Here is a 23,946-nt window from a genome sequence, read left to right as displayed (position 1 = left end):
AAAGAAAATGGAAAAGTAGAAGTTTGGAGGATTGACGTTATCCTCTGAAAATTGTAGCGAGGCATAGGATGAGGTGAAACTTGAACAGGGGTAGTGAGAAATTGTTGTGCAGTGGAATGGCCAGAGTAACATCTTAGTTCCCATAACTCAAACTTAATCTTTCATAACTTATATCTCTAACTCTATTTTTTCACTAACTCTAGAAAATATTTGTTTGATTTTATTTCTGGGGTGCATATCTCATCTCTAAAATTCAAATTTGTGCATAAAGTAGTGGGGCCTACTTATGCTAGGTCAGAATAGTAACTCACACTTAGGTGCCCCTACTCTCTTCTCTTTCATTTCAATTGTCCTGTCTCTCACCAACTAAAACAAAACCCATTTTCTTCAAGCACTTTGCCTCTCTCTCCTTTGACTCAGATCGTTTGCTTCGACGAGAGAGCAAGGATATCTGACGAAACTTTTTGTGGTTGACCTCTACCGACATCGATTCAACCCCCGGATACGGTAATTTCCTCACTTGTCTCTCTCTGTCTCTTTTGCTCTGTACCTATTAGTTTTATCTTTACTTTTTTAAGGCAACCTACGGTACAAACTTTAGGTCACATGGATGAAATTCTTTCGAAAATTTTGGGTTATTACTATGTCTTTCCATTTTGCTTATTTTGGGTTTTATGTGATTATGCATTTTGGGTTTAGATAATTTGGGACAGTTGAATTGAATCTGTTGAAGAAAAGTTTACGGTAAGGGTGGTCACAGAGCAACATCTCAAAAAATACAACAATGAGAGAGAGAGAGAGAGAGATGGTGGTCACTTGGGACAGGATCTAGCAAAATGAAGAAGGTGAATAACGAACCCAAAGTGAAAGAACCAAAGGTTTTGGAACTTCTGAAGGCCTTCTTTAGATGCACCAAAACTTTTCAAAGGAAAATTGAGATGAGGAGGAGAAAAGGTGAAGGAAAAGGAAATACATTTATGAAATGAGATGTAGGTGTGGACTTCCTCTGTGATGCGTGTAACATAGTTGTCAAAACATGAATCCTATCGTAAATTGATTTTTGATTGTAGATGCTCATTTTTTTGGGAAGCCCAGCAGAAGGAAGAAGCCCAATAACATGGGCAGAAGAGAGTTGGATAGAAAAGTCATTAAGCCCAAGTGGCAGGAATAATAGATCATAGGTCCATAAAGTAAATAAATGGACATTGAAGAAGCAAATGGGCCTAAAAAGGCTCGGAAAGAGAGAAGTAGCAAACCCATGGACAATATGGATGTAGAAAAGTGAGAATGGGCCACAGCTGCCACAACAGGCCTAAAGTAATATAAGTAAAGAAAGTAAGGGGCAATGAATAGTCCATAAACCCCAAAGATGAAGTATAAAGTAATTAGGTCAGGAAAACTCAAGGAGTTAGTAAAAGTCCATGGGAAGCACAGAATTAGAAATGGCCAAGGATGCCCCAAGAAAGTAAAAGGGCCAAGGATGCCCAAAAGGAAGTAAACGAGACACGGGAGCTTGCAAGTAATGTAGTAAAGGGTTCAATGAGTTTATTGAGCCATCAGAAAAGAGATAAACAGCAAGCCCAAAGAGGCCTAATAGTTTTAGGTCAAATAACATCACGATAGACAAAGCAGGATGATGTGGTAGGAAGTAACAGCAAGACTCTAAGAATAAAGCACGGAGAATGGCACGAAGGAGAGGAAGCCCACAATCTGGCAAAGCCTAGCAAGCCATAAAGAATGAGAAATCTAGAAAGCAGCCCATGCTGTAAGAAGTCAAGGACGAATGGTAGAATGGGTAGACGGACTTTCAGACCACGACAAACACATGAACAACAGACAAATTTTGGACGAACATGGAAGTGAGGCACGCGTAAGGCTTAGACACCACTAGCTTGTACTCAGCCAATACAGGAAGTGGTGGGTCATAGGTAAGAATGCATGGTCTGGCGGTGGAGAGGGGGGAAAACCTATTTTCATGTTTCCTACTTAAGCTCTTTTGGAAGAAGTGTCTTGCTGGGATGACATATCGCCCAAAAGATGCAAAGCTGAGTTGGAACCACTAGGTGCATGCCATGAGGGACGGAGAGAAAGTGAGTACTCACGCTATGGTAGGTAAGAATGCCACGGCAAGCAAACAAACAAAATAGTCTTCTTTGTCTGGTGATGTGGAGTGGCGTGGTTAGCATAAGTAAGTGGCGCTGGCTGGACGACTGACCAATCAATAATGGTTGGCAAGGACGTTCACACCAGACAAAGACAGTTGAGGGCTAAAATGGTAAAAACCAGCCGCAACAAGTATTATATAAAGAACCCCTACTATGCACAGAAAAGGAGGAGGGCAACAATAATCTCTAAGGAGAGAACCACAACGACTAAGTAAAAAGGAAGAGATAAAAAAATGAAAGGAAAAGAAAGAAAGAATCGGGGAGAAAAGGAAAAAAGAAAGAAAGAGAGAATAGCACAGCAGACATGCATCGAATAGGATGATTTCCTCCTCTCCCTCTTTGCTAAAGGCAAGAGGCTCATCTGGGCACAAGTCATTTAGGCCTGTTCCCTCAAAGCAGTTAATTTTTTCGCCGGAGAGATTATCCCCATTGAGGAAATGGCTTCTTTCTTGACTTAGACCCTATAACATAACTCTGCACGGCAGACTGATATTTCTTTGTGATTTAATAGGCTTATTAACACCTGTTCCGTATTTATTTATGTTGCTATCTTGTAAAACATGTGTTTCTTGTAATGACCCACTATTTACTTTTGTCGAAATGGTGAACAAATCTCTGTTATTATCTTTTTATATCTGCCTGCCGTAATTACCATAGTAGCTCTACCTACCAGGGTCATGTGATCAAAATTTTGGCAAAACGGGGCATTGTTTGCGCACAAGCTAGACCAATGTGGGTTGCAATTGGACCGGTCCCAACTCCCTGATCTAGAATACCTTGGGCCTAGCACTAGCACGACAGGAAGCAGTCCAGCCTAATATCGCACAAAAGGGCCCACTGCATTGATTTTTTCATATCGTGTATCGTAAGATACACAAACACTTAATAAAATTAAAAAAAAAAATTATAGATATACATATATAAATGGTATATTCATTATAAATTTTGAATATAATCAACAAATGACTAATTTATTCATCACTTATGTAATAATATTTAACAAGCTAACAAAATAAATCAAAACTAGCATGTGTTTATAACATAAACATTAAAATTACTTAATTTCAAAAGTGATAATATATTACAAATGACTCAAAAATAATAATTCATTTTCATCATATTTATCATATTGCCTAATCAACTCCATCTAAGTTAGTACTATCATCATGTTTATCACTTTGCTTTTCTTCATCTTCATTAACATTTACTATCTCTTCTTGTTTTTTTTATTATAATATATTTTTAAAAATATTTCTTGAAATTCTAGTTTCTTGGACTTTTAACAATAATGACAAAATTAAAAAATAATTATATTTGTCAATTAATATCTTATTCATATTCATAGTATAGAAAATAAATTTGTAATTGTAGGGGTATTGGGCCCAGTAATTTATGAAGGACGGCCCAACGAGGTCTTTTGGGCTAGAAACCCAAATCCGAAAACATCAAAATGATCGTGGAGTATTTAAGTGTCCCATACCGTCCGAGGAGTAGATTTGTCCTCGGAATGTTAAGCCGAGGATACAAAGTATACGTGGAGGACAGTAGAAAGAGCGGTGGAATGTCTAAAGTAAAGCTGCTACCACCGCCCATATATTAAAGACTCTGTAATTGATACGCTGACAGTATAGATGGAAGGATGGGACCTGAGCATAGAGCTTGGAACTTGGTCCCAAATCCCAGCGGGCTTTAGGGAAGAATGGATGGGACAAGTATCCGAAAATGAGGGTTGCAACCATAAAGTGGAAGATGATGAAGAGAAGAGGAGGAGTATAAAGAGGAGGGAAGGCATACGAAGAAGGGGGAGGCTTTTTAAGAAAGAAAAAGTGTATGATAATCAATATTTGTATCCAAACTTGAGAAATACTATTAGAAACTATCCTCGGAAACAGTCCGAGGAGGAATTCTCAGTCTTACTCTTTGCAAACGATTCTTTGTTTTGTTCCATTGGGCCCAAAGCCCGTTCTTTTTGTAATTGTCTAAGCCATCCTTGAAATCTAAATTACAAACCCATCCTCTACAAATTAATTGTGAAGAAAGGCCTTTCAAGCCCATCTTCCTCTCAGTCGTGGTTTGGGAATTTGAATTGTGTCCTTACAATTGGCGCCGTCTGTGGGAATTTAGTCTTTAAGGAAGTTTAGGACATCATGGTAGGATCAGGACCACATCGCAGTGCGGAGTCCGTGGGCTCTCAGCATGAGGATCACTCCTTGCATCCTGATCACGGAGAGAACCGAGAAGGAAGTGTACATACTACACACACCATCAGAAGTGCAAGTCATTCGCAAGGAGGAAGCAGAGCTCCTTATGAAAGAAATGCCAGGGCCATGCAGAAGGAGATTGACGGCCTAAAGAGGAGATTGCGCCACGAAAGGCAAAGGAGAGCTCCTCCGGTCTCTGACCCCTCTTCGGAAGGATCCGAGGATGACAATTACGGGCAGAGATCCAGAACTCCCCCAGGTGAATATGTCTCTTCCGAAGAAGACAATCTGCATGGGAGGCGTGGCAGAGACTACCCCCCTAGGGGCTTAGGAAATGACGCAATGGGAAGAGCATTACACCAAATCTCCAGATCACCCTTCGCGCGCAGATTGGAAGAAGGAAGGTTGCCTCGGCGCTTCACACAACCGGCCTTCACTCTTTACAATGGTCGGACGGATCCTGTGGAGCACGTAAGCCATTTCAGCCAGAGAATGGCAGTGCATTCCAGGAATGAAACTTTGTTATGCAAGATTTTTCCTTCCAGCTTAGGGCCCGTAGCCATGAGATGGTTTGACGGCTTAAGGGCAGGCTCCATTGATTCTTTCAAAGAGCTTACTAGGGCATTTGGTTCTCGATTTATCACGTGCAGTAGAGTTCCTCGTCCATTGGATTCTTTACTATCCATGGCCATGAGGGAAGGGGAAACCCTGAAAACATATTCGGACCGGTATTGGGAAATGTTCAACGAAATTGACGGAGACTTTGACGATGTAGCAATAAGGACCTTCAAGGTCGGCCTACCAACGGAGCATGACTTGAGGAAATCCTTAACGAAGAAACCTGTCAGAAGCGTACGTCGACTGATGGATCGCATCGACGAGTACAAAAGGGTTGAGGAAGATCAGCAGCAGGGAAAAGGCAAGGCGAAGGTTATCCCACAAGAAAGGAGGGATTTCAGGTCGGACCGATACAACAACAATAGGCCTGCGAGGGATTTTTCCAGGCAGGCTGGTCACATGCCCCCACAAGTGGTCAACACCGTCTTCAGGGAGCCGGTGCAGCAGCTGTTGGAGAAAATAAGGCATGAGCCTTTTTTCAAATGGCCAAATAAAATGGCAGGGGACCCTTTGAGACGCAACCAAAATCTCCACTGCCATTATCACCAGGAGAGAGGTCATACCACCGAGGACTGTCGCACTTTGTGGAATCATCTGGAACAATTGGTTAAAGAGGGAAAGCTGAAGCGCTTCGTACCAACCCAACGGGCGAGGAAACCAATCAGGAGTGGCAAACCACGACGGTCCTTCATCCAGACCTCCTCTAGGTACTATCAATGTCATTTTTGCAGCACCTGGTAGGACTGGCTCAGCTCCTTTCAGGGTAATGTCAGTGGCCCGAACATTGGCCGAAGAGTCACGGGATCAGCCGAAGAGGATTAAAGCAAGTATCCTACCAGTCCTAAGTTTCTTTGAAGAGGACAAGATGGGGACCATCCAGCCTCATGATGATGCCTTAGTGGTAACCCTTAGAATAGGGAACTATGATGTAAAGAGGGTAATGGTTGATCAAGGCAGTGGCGCAGATATCATGTACCCTGACCTATTTAGAGGCTTGAAGTTAAGAGTTGAAGATCTTATGCCATATGACTCACCCTTGATAAGCTTCGAGGGGAGAGCTGTCATTCCAAAGGGACAAATTAGACTGCCGGTGCAATCAGGTCCGGAGGTGGTAGACGTAGATTTCATCGTGGTCGATGCTTATTCTCCCTATACAGCTATTGTGGCAAGACCTTGGCTGCATGCGTTAGGGGCTGTTTCCTCAACCTTGCATGTCAAAGTCAAATTTCATTCTGGAGAACAGGTGGTGGAGCTACTTGGGAGTCAAGCTGTGGCTCGACAGTGTGTCACGGCTGCAATTCTGCGTCGACTAGAACCAGACTCCTCGGCCTCGGCTAACGGAGAGACATAGCAATCAAAGTCTCTTCACACAGCCGAGGTAGATGAGGCGGTATGTGAAGAATTGGAGAAAATTCTCATAGACAATGATCCTGAGAAGTTCTTCCAGGTTGGAGTTCAAATGCCACAGGAAGAGAAGACAGAGCTGATTTTACTTTTAAAGAAAAATATGGATGTATTTGCTTGGAACGCGTATGAGGCCCCTGGAGTTGATCCGAACTTCATATGTCATCATTTAAAGGTCAATCCAACTGTAGTGCCGAGGAGGCAACCACCTCGGAGGTCCTCCAAAGAACATTCTGAGGCCGTAAAAGAAGAAGTGCTCAAACTCAAAGAGGCAGGGGCTATCAAAGAAGTGTTTTATCCTGAATGGTTAGCCCATACGGTGGTGGTGAAAAAGAAGAATGGGAAGTGGAGAGTTTGTGTAGACTTCACAGATTTAAACAAAGCTTGCCCAAAGGACTCATTCCTGATGCCTCGGATTGATCAATTGGTTGACGCTACTGTTGGACATCCTCGGATGAGTTTTCTTGATGCTTTCCAAGGTTACCACCAGATACCTTTAGCCGTTGAGGACCAGGAGAAGACTGCATTCGTCACTCCGACAGGGAATTATCACTATAAGGTAATGCCCTTTGGTTTGAAAAACGCAGGAGCTACCTACCAAAGGATGATGACGAGAATGTTTGAGGCCCAGCTAGGGAAAACTATTGAGGTTTACGTGGATGACATGGTGGTAAAGAGTAAAGAAGTTTCTGCACATCTGGAAGATCTGAGCAACACTTTTCAGAAGCTGAGAGAATATAAATTGCGGCTCAATGCCTCTAAATGCTCTTTCGGTGTAGGATCGGGCAAGTTTTTAGGATATATGGTGACTCACCGGGGAATTGAAGTGAATCCTGCTCAGGTTAAGGCAATAAACAGCCTACACCCACCTCAGAATCCTAAAGAAGTGCAAAGACTAACAGGTATGACTGCTGCTCTCAACCGATTTATATCCCGGTCCGCGGACAGATGCAGACCTTTCTTTCAATTATTAAATAAATGGAAAGGTTTTGAATGGACCGAGGAGTGCGTAGTGGCTTTCCAACAGCTAAAAGAATATCTCTCGCGACCACCAGTTATGTCTCGACCAGAAGTGGATGAAATTCTGTTTGCATATATTGCGGTGGCCAACCATGCAGTTAGTTTGGTTCTTATCCGAGATGACAATAACATCCAGAGACCGGTTTATTATGTAAGTAAATCTCTACACGAGGCCGAGCTGAGTTATTTACCACTGGAGAAAGCTATCTTGGCGGTGGTACATGCTACACGAAGACTTCCCCATTACTTCCAGTCTCATACAGTTGTTGTTCTTACGCAACTCCCTCTTAAATCTATTCTGCGAAGTGCAGATTATATGGGAAGAATTGCCAAATGGGGAACTGTCCTAGGAGCTTTCGATATCAAGTATATGCCTCGCACCTCTATAAAGGGACAGGTCATCGCGGACCTTGTGGCGGAATTTGCTGAGCCTTCGTTAGAAGACTATCAAGAAGGCATGGGTAAAAAATCAGTAGGCATGGTTTCGTGTGAAGGGCCTCCATTATGGAAAGTCCATGTTGATGGAGCAGCAAATCAGAGGGGGTCGGGTATAGGACTAGTTTTGATATCCCCAGAGGGAATTACTTTTGAGAAATCTTTGAGATTAGGGTTCTCGGCCACCAACAACGAAGCAGAGTATGAGGCCGTCCTCGCAGGGATGAACATGGTTCATAAAATGGGAGGAAAGACGGTGCAAATGTTCTCGGATTCACTATTGGTGGTAGGCCAAGTAGAAGGGAAGCTAGAAGCAAGGGATTCCAGAATGCGAGAGTACCTAACCCAGGTCAGGTATATGCAATCTAAATTTGAGTCTTTTTTACTATTGCATGTATCCAGATGTGGCAATACCCATGCCGACTCATTAGCCACGCTCGCAACGTCCTCGGCACAAAGTCTACCACGAATTATCCTTGTTAAAGATCTGTTGAAACCCACTGGGACGGACGGTAACTCCACTCAAATTCTCCAAATTAGGACTGGGCCTAGTTGGATGGATCAAATAGTAACATTTCTCAGAAACGACATCCTGCCTGGAGAAAAGACTGAAGCAGATAAAGTTCGCAGGAAAGCCACTCGTTTTTGGTTATCCGAGGACCAGAAATTGTACAAACGTTCCTTTTCCGGACCATATTTGTTATGTATACACCCCGAGGCAACGAAGCTACTTTTGGAAGAGTTACACGAAGGGATTTGTGGAAGTCACACAGGGGGAAGGTCTTTGGCTCACAGAGCCATCACTCAGGGCTATTGGTGGCCAAATATGCAGAGAGAAGCGCAAGATTATGCAAAGAAGTGCGACCAATGTCAAAGGTTCGCTCCAAATATACATCAACCAGGGGGAGTCCTGAATCCTCTATCTAGCCCATGGCCTTTTGCTCAATGGGGCTTGGACATTGTTGGACCCTTCCCCAAAGCAACAGTAAACAAGCGGTGGCTTCTCGTGGGAACAGATTATTTCACCAAATGGGTTGAAGCTGAGCCATTATCAAATATCAGAGATATGGAAGCAAAAAAGTTTGTATGGAAGAATATCGTTACCAGGTTCGGCATCCCTCATACTCTCATTTCAGATAACGGTTTACAATTTGATAGCAAAGCCTTTCGGAAATATTGCTGTGATCTGGACATTACGAACAGATATTCCACTCCGGCTTATCCCCAAGGAAATGGGCAGGCCGAGGCTGTCAACAAAGTAATAGTGAGCGGACTCAAAAAGAGGTTGGGTGACGCCAAGGGGAAGTGGGTGGAAGAACTGCCACATGTCTTGTGGACGTATCGAACTACACCATGAAGATCCACAGGTGAAACACCTTTCGCCATGACTTATGGAGCCGAGGCAGTAATACCATTAGAAACTGGGTTCCCAACCCTGAAGAAAAGCTCTTTCATTTCAGATAGCAATGATGATCTATTAATGAGAAACTTAGACTTAGTTGAGGAACGACGAGAAAACGACATGGTTCAACTAGCTTATTATCAACATAAGCTCAAGCAGGGATATGATTCTCATGTGAAACTTCGACCTCTTGGACCTGGTGACTTAGTGTTAAGGAAAGTTTTGGGTACGACGAAGAATCCTGCGTGGGGAAAATTGGGGCCCAACTGGGAAGGACCTTATCGTATTACTTCGGTCACAGCAATAGGGGCCTACAATCTGGAAGATTTGGACGAACGTGTTGTACAACGTCCCTGGAATGTAAATAATCTACGAAGGTACTATTATTAAATAAAAGGCACTTCGGCCGTTTTTTGTTGTAAACTACATTATATTCATAATCTTCGTTCGTCTAAGTATCAAGCTGAAACTTGGTATGCCTGGATCCTCGGACCACATACCTCGTCTAAATTGATACTCTTTACTAAATGTTAAACAGAACCTAAGTTACGTCTGGTCCTCGGATCATCTACTTTGGGAAAATTAACATTTTAAATTTATTCGTCTAAGTATCAAGCTGAAACTTGGTATGCCTGGATCCTCGGACCACATACCTCGTCTAAATTGATAGTCTTTACTAAGTGTTAAACAGAACCTAAGTTACGTCTGGTCCTCGGATCATCTACTTTGGGAAAATTAACATTTTAAATTTATTCGTCTAACTATCAAGCTGAAACTTGGTATGCCTGGATCCTTGGACCACATACCTCGTCTAAATTGATAGTCTTTACTAAGTGATAAACAGAACCTAAGTTACGTCTGGTCCTCGGATCATCTACTTTGGGAAAATTAACATTTTAAATTTATTCGTCTAACTATCAAGCTGAAACTTGGTATGCCTGGATCCTCGGACCACATACCTCGTCTAAATTGATACTCTTTACTAAGTGTTAAACAGAACCTAAGTTACGTCTGGTCCTCGGATCATCTACTTTGGGAAAATTAACATTTTAAATTTATTCGTCTAAGTATCAAGCTGAAACTTGGTATGTCTGGATCCTCGGACCACATACCTCGTCTAAATTGATACTCTTTACTAAGTGTTAAACAGAACCTAAGTTGCGTTTGGTCCTCGGATCATCTACTTTGGGAAAATTAACATTTTAAATTTACTCGTCTAAATTGATACTCTTTACTAAGTGTTAAACAGAACCTAAGTTACGTCTGGTCCTTGGATCATCTACTTTGGGAAAATTAACATTTCGAATTTATTTATCTAAGTACCAAGCTGAAGCTTGGTATGCCTGGATCCTCGGATCATCTACTTTGGGAAAATTAACATTTTAAATTTATTCGTCTAAGTATCAAGCTGAAACTTGGTATGCTTGGATCCTCGGACCACATACCTCGTCTAAATTGATACTCTTTACTAAGTGTTAAACAAAACCTAAGTTACGTCTGGTCCTCGGATCATCTACTTTGGAAAAATTAACATTTTAAATTTACTCGTCTAAATTGATACTCTTTACTAAGTGTTAAACAGAACCTAAGTTACGTCTGGTCCTCGGATCATCTACTTTGGGAAAATTAACATTTTGAATTTATTTATCTAAGTACCAAGCTGAAGCTTGGTATGCCTGGATCCTCGGATCATTTACTTGGGAAAAATTAACACTTCCTTTCTTTTTTGTCAAAAACATCAGATACTTAAAATGTATCACTTAATGCAATTCCCGGCATAATTAAAACTTCCTGGAGTATCAATTTCAATTCAAGTTGTTGCTAATAACTTTGGCAAAAGACCAAGAGATGATATTTATGGAATGATATGATCAAAACAGAGCAAAAAGTAAGAATCATCTAAACAAGTAAAACAACATTCGTGCTTATATTAAATTCAAAATAAAGTACTTTTTCAATCACATTTAGAAATTACACTTAGAGATAAAAAAAAAAAAAAAAAAGGGGAGGAAGGCAGCAGGCATTCATTGTTTCAGCTTGATCTTCAGAGGGCCTTTGGGGTCTTTAGGAGATGGAAGCTGGGCCGAGGACTCAACGGCAATTCCTTTGCCTTTGGGATCATCTATCAAGGGTATTGGATTAGCTTGATCACCCAACTCATCCTTCGAAGATTCCCGAAGGTCACTTGAGGGCTGTACGTCTTCAAGCGCCTTTTCTTGTACTGGATCGGCTTGTTTAGGAGCATCTTCAGGAAGAGTTGAATCCTCAACCAAATCACCCCTTATCCTCAGATGATCCCTGGGCAGCTTCTTGGGCAACTTCAGGAATGGAAGAAGCGCGAATTGCGGGAGGATAGTAGACACTCTCTGCTTTCCAAAGAGTGGAAGAGGCATCAACCCCAGCTTGGGAAAGTGCCTCATTCCACACTTGGAGGCAGTAATGCCTACATACCTCGGGAACTTGAGCCTTGAAAGTTTCGGTGACCTCCTTCACGCCTATATCATAACCGTCTTGTTCGGCTTGGTCCCTTGAGATCTCGGCCTCTTCTTTTGCTTTCTCGGCCTTTTTCTTCTCCTCAATGGCTTCCTCTTTGCCCTTGATGGCTTCCTCTTTGGCCTTCTCAGACTCGTTCAGATCTTTCTTGAGATCCTCTACGAGCCTTCGTGCTGCTAAGAGGTTGTTGTCGGCTTCACGGAGCTTTAGGCGCTGATCCTCGGCTTGATTAGTCGTTGTCTTTAGATCAGCCTCCAAGCCTGCCTTATCACTCTCTGCCTTGGCCAACTTTGCTGTGACCTCCTGCAGTTTCTTCTTGTGAAGGTCCGAGATCTTTTGGGCGGTTTCACGCCTGGCTTCCTCGGCCCTCAGAGATTTGTAGGAGTTGATGGCAATCTCCTCTGCCCTATCGGCAGATTGAACGGCCTACGAACAAAACATATAAAAATTAGACATATGTAGATAGGAAATAAAAACAAAAGCCAAGGTTTTAGAGAAAGAAAACTTACCATTGCAAGCTCCTTCTTCAAAGTCATGAAGACGGTATGGTCCCTTTTCTTTCTCAGCTCAACCATATCCTCGGGGAGTAACAGCGCCTGCTCCAATGCATCCGCGACGCATGCAGCTGTCCCTTCATCGGAATTTCTAATGGACGCATCCACGGTAATGACCTCGTCGTCCATAGACATGTCAGGGAGCCATACAGGGGCGCGCACGGCCACCTGTTGGTCAGTTCTTCTTTCCGACCTAGTCTGTATAGTGCGGGCCTGCTTTCCACCCTTTTCCACCTCGGGCTCCTTGGAAAAAGAGCCCTTTCCTACCTCCACCACTTCTTTTCCTTTCGGCTGATCCCTTTTTCTTTTGAGATCAGCTATGTTGGTGCGTTGAGTTTGGGAGGATGGGGGAGGAGGAGGAAGCCTAGCTTCAGGGCCTTTGTCAGCACCCTTTTCTTGAGTCCGAGGGCGCACCTCTTTTGGTGGTTCTTGGACTCGAGGGGCCTTATCAGTGCCCTCAAGGACATCCTTTAGGCTGGGCTTAATCTTTCGTTGAATGCCCATATTGTCAAAATCTTCAGTAGTAGCCTTTGAGATATGGGTAGAGGTGCCGAGGATGGAAGTTGAATCTTTAGGAGAGTAGGGTTGATTAAAAACCTCAAACTCGTCCTCGGAATCTGATACCTCAACTATTTCTTCTTCTTCTTCCTTTACAGTGGAGTGGGAAGACGCGGCCTCACCAAAGGTTAATTTTGTGGATAAAGGAACTGTGGGAATCCCAACCGGAACGAATTGTGGTGGTTGGATTGGTTGGGTGACCAAGGTGCCTTGAGGAATGGTAGTCCCCTCCGGTAGCAAGAAACCTTCAACAGCAACACTGATCTGAGGAAGACGAGGATCGTGGGCTTTGATCACGCACTTCGGCGCCTGAAAAGCTTTGGATATTGGAGTGTAGCCGAGGATCAGGTGAGCTGCTCGGAGTTGGCCGTCAGTGTGCACAAAAACCTCAGCTTGTAGGATCCTATCCAACCGTCCGAAGTCAACGAGATTGGGATGACGATCCGCGGCGTGTGGATCTGTAGAGTTATCCAAGTAAAAGAGGGTAAGAATAAGTAAAAAGACAGAGGATAATAGTATGTAAAAGAAATTTCACCTGGAGTCCCTTCCCTTGTCGGACAGGGGAGGCCGTCGTGCCAATTTCCTGATATGATCAGGAAGTCGTTTTTTAGGCCCTTATTTGATTCAGGCAGACATTGAATTAGCCTAACTTCTGGGTATCTAGATTTTAGGTAATACTCGTCTTTTTTGCTTAGGTAATGGAGGTTGTAAACCCAGTTCACGTCGTGGTGAGTGAGCCCTAAGTTCATCTTCTCATTTAAGGCATCTATGGAACCTAGGATCCTAAAGACATTTGGGGCGCACTGGGTGGGAGCTAATCTAAAAGCCCTAAGATAATCCCTAGTCACGGTTCCCATGGGGATTTTCATTCCCCCTTCGATGAACGCAATCATCGAGATTACGACTTCCCCCGTTTTTCTTTTTGTATAATACTCTTCCTCGTTACAGTACCTAATGGATACATCCGAGGGAATTTTGTACTTAACCTTAAACTGCTCTATTTTTTCGTTTGAATCTACCAGGGACGCAAATCTACCCATTCTTTTTTTTGAAAAAAGGGGGGGGTGTGAAGAAAACTAACTACGCCGAGGATGAAAGACACAGTGAAAAAGAAAAGACGGGAAGGAAAAGAAACAAAAGAAACAAAAAGCTGATAAGGAGGGGAAAGAGTATTGAAGAACTTACTTTTAAAAAAGAAGAAAGCACGTCACCTCGGACAGAGTACTTGATAGAAAGAGAGAGTACGGGGAGATGGAAAGTGTGGCAGGTACGTTATGAGGTTTCTGTAGTGTGGAGAATTTTGAAGAAAATTAGTATTTATATGTCAAAAGGTGTTTTGAAGCGGGCGAATTCCCGCCTCAACACAGGAATCGCTCTCGACCGTTGGATATGTGTCATATCAATGAAACGTGGGGGACATAGAAGCGCCAATAATAAATTCGGGGGCGTTTCGCATACCGAAGCATCGGGAACACGCGATGGGTAATTCAGAAGTTATTTCCGTTAGTAATATTCCAGGATTCTGCAGGGTAAAAAAGGTCTTTTAAGTCGAGATCCTATTTTCCTCCCGAGGTGAAAGAAAAATAAAGAATCTCGAGGGGCTATTGTAGGGGTATTGGGCCCAGTAATTTATGAAGGACGGCCCAACGAGGTCTTTTGGGCTAGAAACCCAAATCCGAAAACATCAAAATGATCGTGGAGTATTTAAGTGTCCCATACCGTCCGAGGAGTAGATTTGTCCTCGGAATGTTAAGCCGAGGATACAAAGTATACGTGGAGGATAGTAGAAAGAGCGGTGGAATGTCTAAAGTAAAGCTGCTACCACCGCCCATATATTAAAGACTCTGTAATTGATACGCTGACAGTATAGATGGAAGGATGGGACCTGAGCATAGAGCTTGGAACTTGGTCCCAAATCCCAGCGGGCTTTAGGGAAGAATGGATGGGACAAGTATCCGAAAATGAGGGTTGCAACCATAAAGTGGAAGATGATGAAGAGAAGATGAGGAGTATAAAGAGGAGGGAAGGCATACGAAGAAGGGGGAGGCTTTTTAAGAAAGAAAAAGTGTATGATAATCAATATTTGTATCCAAACTTGAGAAATACTATTAGAAACTATCCTCGGAAACAGTCCGAGGAGGAATTCTCAGTCTTACTCTTTGCAAACGATTCTTTGTTTTGTTCCATTGGGCCCAAAGCCCGTTCTTTTTGTAATTGTCTAAGCCATCCTTGAAATCTAAATTACAAACCCATCCTCTACAAATTAATTGTGAAGAAAGGCCTTTCAAGCCCATCTTCCTCCCAGTCGTGGTTTGGGAATTTGAATTGTGTCCTTACAGTAATTATTAAAGTGAAGCGTAAAGGTGTACTGTTTAGTTCAAATGAAGTAACCTAATAATTTTGTGTTAAAAACAAGTCTAAAAACTTGTTAGATTCAAATTAAAATACAAATTGTAACAAAAAATCTCATTTTAAAGTATTTGGCTACGTATTGTACTATACGATTCATATGATACGTACACTGTATCGTACGATTTAGGATAACTTATGATACGTCAATACGATACGAAACTTTTACATATGATACGTTTTGTATGATACGTATTGTACGATATTGACAACTATCGTTAGAGCAAAGAAGAGAACTTGCTTGAAAAGAGAAAAAAAGAAGAAGAAAAAAGTAAAGATCTAGCTCTCGACGGTTACACACTGGTTTGATTTGACAATACATTGACGCTAGCTCATTATAACTGAGTTATTTACAATAGTGCTATTGAAACACTAAACTCAAAATTTGGAAACATCCAAATTTTGTTTCAGTTTTCATAACTCAAATTCAAAATTTTGAGTTTTGAGTTATGAAAACGCAACTCAAAAATCAATTCAAACAACTTGGTTTTTGGTAGGGCTCACATTTTTTGAGTTTTTGGTTATAAAATCTGAGTTATATAACTCATTTTTCATTAATCCAAACATGTTTTTCTATTTTGATACTATGATAAATTATTGAAAATCCAAAAATAATAGAAATTTACCATGAAGAGATGAGATGAGTCCCTAATCTTTGTATATTTGTTCATCTTTTCTTATAACTAGCACTTTAATGTAATTGCTCTATTATATCCTGCGTGGGTGAATTCATGGGCCCTTTTGTTACAGCCATGCTATTTGATGAATGGGTTTCTTTGACATGATAGTATGCATGGGTCCTTCTGTTGCGGCATGCTTTTTGATGCATGGGTTTCCATGACGTGTTATTACTATCGTTATTGTTGTTTCTTCGTTGCAAGTATTTAAAGGTCTCACCAGCTTTCCCTGACCTTAACCAGTTGTTTTTTCAAAATATTTTGTTGTATTAGTGCAAGTAGGGCTGTCCACAGTTTGGGTGGAGCCATCAGTACCCTGCCACCAACCGGGAGGAGAATTGGATCGGACCGGTCGGAGCTTCGACGGATGTCGGGCAGATCGGGTCGAGACTGACGATCTGGAAAACAACAATAATCCGGCGAGAAAAGATGAACAACGGCGAAATTCCGTCGAAAAAAGATGAAAAATGGCGAAAATTCGGCGAGAAAAAATGCAAAACAGCTTAAATCCGGCAAGATCTCTTTAGATCTAGTGAGATCTCAACCATTTTAGGCAAGATCTTGGCTAGATCTAGCAAAATCTCGCCGGATTTAGCTAGATCTTCCCGAAAAAATCCCAGATTCATAGGAAAAAATCCCAGATTCGCCAGCAAATTCAATTGGGTCGGTCGGTTCGGGTTTCTCGAATTTGAGAGGTGGAGATTCGATGCCCGAACCGACGATCTCAGTTTTTGGAGAATAAAATCCGTCGCTGACTGCCGAAGCAATCGATTCGGTCAGCGGCAGGTCGGGTTGGGTCGGGTGCTGTGGGTGGGTCGGGTGATGTGGGTCCTTGGACAGCCCTAAGTGCAAGTATTAGGGCGCCTTACTCTATTAACATTTGTCACAACATGAGAAAATGTCTAGTCTAGTCACACATTATATCCCAAAGCAACTAGTTAAGTTACAATTAAGGTTTATTGTAATTGTTTATATAGTTAAGATTTATCTAGTAAATACTTAATGTTAAGTATCAACTTGCTAAGTAATTTTTTTATAACAAGTTCATCCATAATGCTAGTAAAAGAATAAAGGATAAACTGTAAGGTCATTTAACATACTCATCTTAGGCATTCAACCACTGCACTAATCATGTTCAATAAGCATTCAGGCATTATTTAGTGCACATGCGTATATGCAAAATGTATCACATAAATCCAAAAAATTTAGCTAAAGATATACTAAATTAAGTACTAACAGACTATCTATTTGAAAAAGTGTCTATTTTTTTTAAAATAGTGATTTTAGAATATGTTTTTTGAAATCACAATTTTAAAATTCACAATTAAACATTTGATAAAATTTTAGTTTGACAATTGAACTATTGATCTAAAATTGCTGTTTTGATGCAAATTTCTAAAATTAACTTTCAACATACCAAAATTTTGGACACGGTCAATTTTTACTTTTAATGGGCTCATATTTTTATTAAGGTTTGTCAAGATTTTTTTTCTAGAATGGTCAAGATTTTTTTCTAGAAGGTCAAAACCCCATATTAATTTAAAATCAATTTTTTTTAAGATATATATATATTTTTTTCAAGAGAGAGTGGTCACGTGACCCCCTCACCAACACATAAAGTCGCCCATGGTTGTCAAATGTCATATGTGGCACACTGGCTGGGATTATAGAACATAGTAATATCAAGAACCTTGTAGTATAATTGTTGTAATTGAGCGGTATGCTGAGTTTTTTCAATGGAAAGAAAAAGTATCACATTTTAGCCAATTAAACTTAAAATTTATCAACATCAGACCATGCAAAGTTATGTAAAAATATATGGTTGTTATAGTAATAGTATAAACTTACACTTGTACTATTCATTTTGCATTTAATTTTTTACTCTTTTTTAAATTTTTTTTTTTTAATGTATCTCAAGGTTGAAGGAAAGGAGTATATGATAGTTGTGTGTAAAGAAATAGAAACAATTAAAAAAAATTGATATTTTAATTAATAAAATATAATATAAAATAGATAATTTGGTATTGAGTGTTTTGAATAGTAAGTATGTAAAATAAAAAAGTGAGTTCCTACACAAATAGATGAATATACTCAAATGCTCCTACCCAAATATGAGGAAAAAAAGAAGAAGATGAATTACTTTCACTTTGCAACATTATGTATAATTACATTCGCCAAAATTCACCCACATCAGACTATGAAAAGTTATGTAAAAATATATGGTTGTTATATTAATTGTGTAAATTTACACTTGCACTATTCATTTTCATTTAATTCTATACTCTTTTTTTTATGTATCTCAAGGGTGATGGAAAAAAGTGGATGATAGTTGTTATGGGTCAAGAAATATAAATAATAATAAAAAAATTAAGAAAACTGATATTTTAAGAAAATGTATTGTAAAATAGATAATTTATCATTGAGTGTTTTAAATAGTAAGTGTGTAAAATAGAAATTATATACAAAAAAAGTATGTAAAATAGAAAAAAAAAGAAAAGAAAAAGAAAGTGAGTTCCTACCAATAGGAGAATATACTGGAATGCTACTGCCCTAATATAAGAAGAAAAAAAAAAGATGTATTATTGTCACTTTGCAATATTATGTATAATTATATATGCCAAATATTTAGTTCAAACCCTTTGATGTATAATATTAGGACAGACTAGCTAGGTAGCAGATCCGGACTAAATACCTTATATGGGCACTTAAACACGGCTTTGGTGAACACGTCTCTGATTGAATTAGTTCATTTCTCATCTGCTTCACGCACACATGGAGTGTATTTAGCTGGCGATCACTGACTGGCGATCCTAAATTTAAGCCACCATATTCTCAAAACTTCATTCCACCGCATGCGTGCTTTTCGTTGAGAGACAGAATATTTACGTAGCATCTATCATCAAAGGAGCACTGACAATTAATATTATAAGTTCCATCTTCCCAATCGATCTACAGAAAAACACCCATTTCTTTCACCGTTGAGAGAACTAATTAAGACATCAAAGATGTTCCGAAGTCTACTTGTGCTTGTTCTCTGTCTGTGTCTTGAAACAACGTTGGTCCATGGATCAAATGACAATGAAAGAAAGGTACATACGTGGGAGGTTTGAGTTCTATAGTGCATGCATCGCCTATAAGTACACGAACATAAAACTTTTCACGACTTTGAGATAGTTTATTATGACTGGTGCATAATAAACTGATGCTAATGGTAAATTCATGTAAAAATGATATTACTTGAATTATAACATGTCATTTGACATGTGCTCCATGCATCAATGATTGGTTGACTTACTTGACAGTAGCTAGAGCCTGGAGCCTTGAGCTTTTATCCCTCTTGTTATTTTTTGGGTCGAGAATCACATCAATTTGACTACTCATTAGCTAGTTTTTCTAAACGTTGATTTTGAACTTTATTAATGGTAATTAATGTCCCAAAAAAACTATACTTTGATGAACTGACATGGATTTATATTCATTTGTTTGAATGAAAGGAATACATTGTCTACATGGGAGCACTGCAAGGTGCTGGAACTTCTGCGATGGTCGACCACCACAACCTGCTTTTGACGGCAATTGGAGAGTACTACTCCAAAACCTTCCATCCAACAATAATTTTTGTTATTTCAATACTGTAAATTGTTTTCAGTGACACCAAACATTCATTTTTTTGCAGAGAGGAAACTGCTAGAGAATCTAAAATATATACCTACAGAAAGAGCTTCAATGGGTTTGTAGCCAGGCTCTTGCCCCATGAAGTACAGAGCGTATCAGGTATGCACAATAATAAATTTCTACTCTCAAAATTGATGATACTATTTCCTCTGGTATTATATATAACCCTTGCATTGACTTGCAGCTGATAAGAGGGTTGTATCAGTTTTTCCAAACACAGTGCGCAAACTTCACACAACGAGAACATGGGATTTCTTAGGAATGTCTGAAACACTGAGTCAAGCAAACGCTAAAAGAGAGAGCGATATTGTTGTTGGCCTCTTGGATACAGGTTGGTTTTTTTTTCCCTGCCCCATTTGAAATGGATTTGTTACATAATTCACATTAAAAATTACAAATCTAATTAAAGTGTATCCAAGAAACCTGAACCTTTTTTTGCTTTTCATTTATTTATAGGAATTTGGGCCGAAGCTCCTAGTTTTAATGACACAGGCTATGGACCTGTCCCAATTAAATGGAAAGGCAAATGTGTAAACTTCACTGGCTGCAACAGGTAGTACTTTCTTTTTTCTTGGTTATTCTGGTTGATACATGTAAAAATTTCAAAATGTTTATTTTTAAATTAAAATCTAACGTATGACATGATTATGCATTATGCATGCAATGTGCACATATATGTACATACGGTTGAGGATATATGATCATTTAAATTTCAAATTAATTTCTCGAGGAATTTTGTGAAACTCTTTATATAATTAATATACAATATATTTCACAATTGCTAAAATGGTACTCTTGGTTGATGCTTAATTATATGGTGTCAATGGTAAATCCATGTAAAAGTGGTTTTGATCTAATTATAACTTACCAATTTAATTAACAAGTTGTGAAAAAAAAAAAAAAAAAATCTACCGTTGCTTTTATACAATGTGTAATGTATATATTTTCTGTGTTGTTTTTGTAACATGGACAGAAAGGTGGTAGGTGCAAAATACTTCAAGCTGGACCAAGATTATTCTTATGGAGATACTCCAAGTCCGGTTGATGACACCGGTCATGGCACTCATACTTCATCCACTGCAGCCGGTGTATTTGTCAAGGATGCAAGCCTCTATGGTCTAGGCACAGGCACCGCACGTGGTGGCGTGCCATCGGCGCGTATTGCCATGTACAAGGTGTGCTGGGATAGTGGTTGTAGTGACTCAGACGTTTTGGCTGCGTTTGATGAAGCCATTGCTGATGGGGTGGACTTGATATCAGCCTCCATGGGTGGTCCATCCAGGTCCTTTTTTGAAGACTCTATTGCCATTGGATCTTTTCATGCAATGAAGAAGGGGATTCTGACTTCCTGCTCTGCTGGGAATGGTGGGCCTGCTGCTTCAACAGTGGAGAATGTTGCTCCATGGATAATGACCGTGGCTGCTTCTGGCATTGATAGGCAGTTTAGGACTGTGGCTACTCTGGGTAATGGCAAGTACTTTTCTGTAAGTTTCTACCAATTGTCTGTTATGGTGAACAATGACCACACTTTGAGTATGAATTCCAATAAATTCAATTGATAAGATATCTTATCCTTAAATAAGCGACTTACTAGGTTTAAATCCCACTAGTACCGAAAAAATAATTGGTGTCTTAACAGGGTGATAATTAATAAATATTGAGTTTGAACTTAGACCACATGCTCTAATAATAAGATAGTTACTTGTCCCAATTTTTTTTTTTTGGTAAAAAAGAGATTCATTGCAGCAACTAAACCAAAAACAGAGTCTCAGGGCACACCCCTTTTTTTTTTTTTTTTTTTTTTTTTTTTTTTTTTTTGAGATTGGTGAATTTAATCATTTATGTATTTAACCATTATTCCTCAAGGTTTCATACTAGCTCTTTCATGCTAATTCTCTTTATTGATTGGTAGGGAATTTCAATCAATACATTTTCACCACAAAAAATGATGTACCCACTAACAAGTGGAGCCCTTGCGGCTAATGTTAGTGAGAAATATGGGAATGCCAGGTATGAGACTTTAGCTTATTTTGGTACTGAGAAATGTGTTAAGTCGCATACTTTCTTGAGTGGTTCTCCCTACGTTAATCAATAAGTTCTAATCAATTTGAGATTAAAAATTATTACAGTGCTTGTGATTTCGATACACTAGACAAGAATAAGGTGGTGGGAAAGATAGTGTACTGCCTGGGAAGCGCCGGCCAGGATTCCACCATCAAAGATTTAGGTGGCGCGGGAACAATTATGGCGCTTGAAGTAGAAACAGATATAGCCTACTCCACTGTCATCCCTGGGACCTCTACTTTCCCCAGGGACAGCAAATTGATTGAGCAGTATATTAATTCCACCAAGTATGTTACTAATTTGTTTTGGTTAATCTATTTAGCAACCTAGTGTTAATACCTATAGTTTTAGTATTGACCTCTTGAGTTCTATCTTGGGATGAAAACTGCAGGAACCCTCAGGCTGTAATACAAAAGACAACTACTATTAATGTTAGTGCTCCCTTTGTGGCTTCTTTCTCATCCAGAGGTCCTCAAAAAATCAATCTCAACATCCTTAAGGTAAAACCTCTCTCAAGACTTTTACTCATCTGCTTGATATTTTTAGAATGAGTTGGTTGAACTTGAAAATTCACTCATTCAAATTGTATGAGAGTCCTGGATGCTCTAAGTCAACCATTAATCATCCATTTTAGAAAAATTTTTTTATGAGAAATTGAAAAAACTTTCAAAAAAATTAGTTATCTTTTCATTTTCCTATAAATATTTTCCTAAAACTGTTTATTAATAGATGCTTTAACAGTATCCGTTAGTAAAAATCGCTGAACAAATAAATAGTTGAATTGGATTTGATTGAATGGTACCAACGAAATTGAGTGCAGTGCTAAACCCATTTTTATTGAATTAATGGTCAATGGACAGCCTGATATTTCAGCACCAGGAGTAGACATATTAGCTGCTTATTCAACACTAGCAACAACAACAGGGTATCCGAATGATGATCGGCACACAGTATTCAACATAATATCAGGAACATCTATGGCTTGCCCTCATGCATCAGCAGCTGCTGTTTATGTCAAGTCCTTCCATCCTGACTGGTCACCTGCTGCAGTCAAGTCTGCTCTCATGACTACTGGTGAGACCTCCTAAACTTACACATAGTGAAGTTTACCCCTAATTTTGTAGTCGATATATTTGGACTGTCCATGTCTATCTTTAGGCCTAGGCTCCTTCGGTTTTCCTTCAAACTATAACCAGTAAATTAATCATTAATCGAGTTTGCAGTGAACCAAAATTTGTTGCTTCTTATATTGATTAGGTGTCCGTTTAAAAAGAAAAGAACAGGATTTGAAATGTCGTCTCTACTATCTTTACTCAGCGTATGCTGTTGAAAGAGTATTCATTGAAAACTATTGACAAAATTATTGCTATTCTACTCCTTGGTTTAGCCACTCCTATGAAAAGCATAGACACAGACGCCGAGCTGGGTTCCGGATCAGGACAAATAAACCCAACACAGGCAGTGAACCCTGGACTCATCTATGACATTTCCATGAGCTCCTATATCAGTTTCCTATGCAACGAAGGGTACAACAACACAATAATTGACCTAATTGTAGGGGGCTTAGACAAAATTGATTGCACCAAATTCAAGCCAGCACAAGGCACTGATGGCCTTAACTACCCAACTTTGCATACCCAGCTCGACAGTAACAGTACAAGTATCTCAGCCACCTTCTACCGGACCGTGACTAACGTAGGATATGCCACGTCGGTGTACACGTCGAAGGTGACATCACCAAGGGGTCTACTTGTGAAAGTTATCCCAGAAACTTTGAAGTTCAGCAAGTTGAATGAGAACCAGTCTTTCACGGTTGAGGTGCAAGGCAGTTTAGAGCCAACTGGGAGTAAGCTACTCTCGGCTTTGCTAGAGTGGAGTGACTCTAAACACAATGTCAAGAGCCATATCGTTATCCTGAGGCCATTAGCTGATTAGGTCTGTTTATTTCTAGCCAATGTGGCAATGTCTTCATTTATTAACCAGTTGCAAGTTTAGTTTTCCAATTCTTTCATTCTTTGCAATGCAATTCAATATTTAATATAAACTACAAAAATGCTTCCAGGAGTCGGAATAATATCAAAGTGTTATCTTATTTAAGGACAACTAAATATAGCTCACAATTCAATGTCAATGTAGTCATGTGTTTGAAGCAGGACGGAGCCAGACCTTTGACTTAGGGAGGCAGTTTTACTATTAGCTGTAGTGGTTTCAACTTCTAATTTTGCTACTTAGCTGTTGAGAATTTTTTTTTTTTGAGGGTAAGAACAAAAT

General features: G+C 40.0%; 1 protein-coding gene across 1 annotated transcript; it reads left to right on the top strand.

Annotated features, from left to right (window-relative positions):
- The first annotated feature begins 18,941 nt into the window (after positions 1-18,941).
- LOC142611417 (subtilisin-like protease SBT4.15) lies at positions 18,942-23,668 on the top strand. Its single transcript, XM_075783536.1, has 11 exons — positions 18,942-19,025; positions 19,431-19,519; positions 19,613-19,710; positions 19,796-19,942; positions 20,068-20,164; positions 20,585-21,095; positions 21,524-21,621; positions 21,741-21,962; positions 22,067-22,175; positions 22,536-22,749; positions 23,063-23,668. The coding sequence occupies exons 1-11, from the start codon at positions 18,942-18,944 to the stop codon at positions 23,608-23,610; spliced, it is 2,217 nt and encodes a 738-aa protein (XP_075639651.1). The 3' UTR covers positions 23,611-23,668.
- Positions 23,669-23,946: the final 278 nt, after the last annotated feature.

The sequence above is a fragment of the Castanea sativa genome, chromosome 9 (genome assembly GCF_040712315.1).
Source record: "Castanea sativa cultivar Marrone di Chiusa Pesio chromosome 9, ASM4071231v1".
Taxonomy (NCBI): domain Eukaryota; kingdom Viridiplantae; phylum Streptophyta; class Magnoliopsida; order Fagales; family Fagaceae; genus Castanea; species Castanea sativa.
The sequence above is the reverse complement of the archived record's forward strand: the minus strand, read 5'-3'. Positions and strand labels throughout refer to the sequence as shown.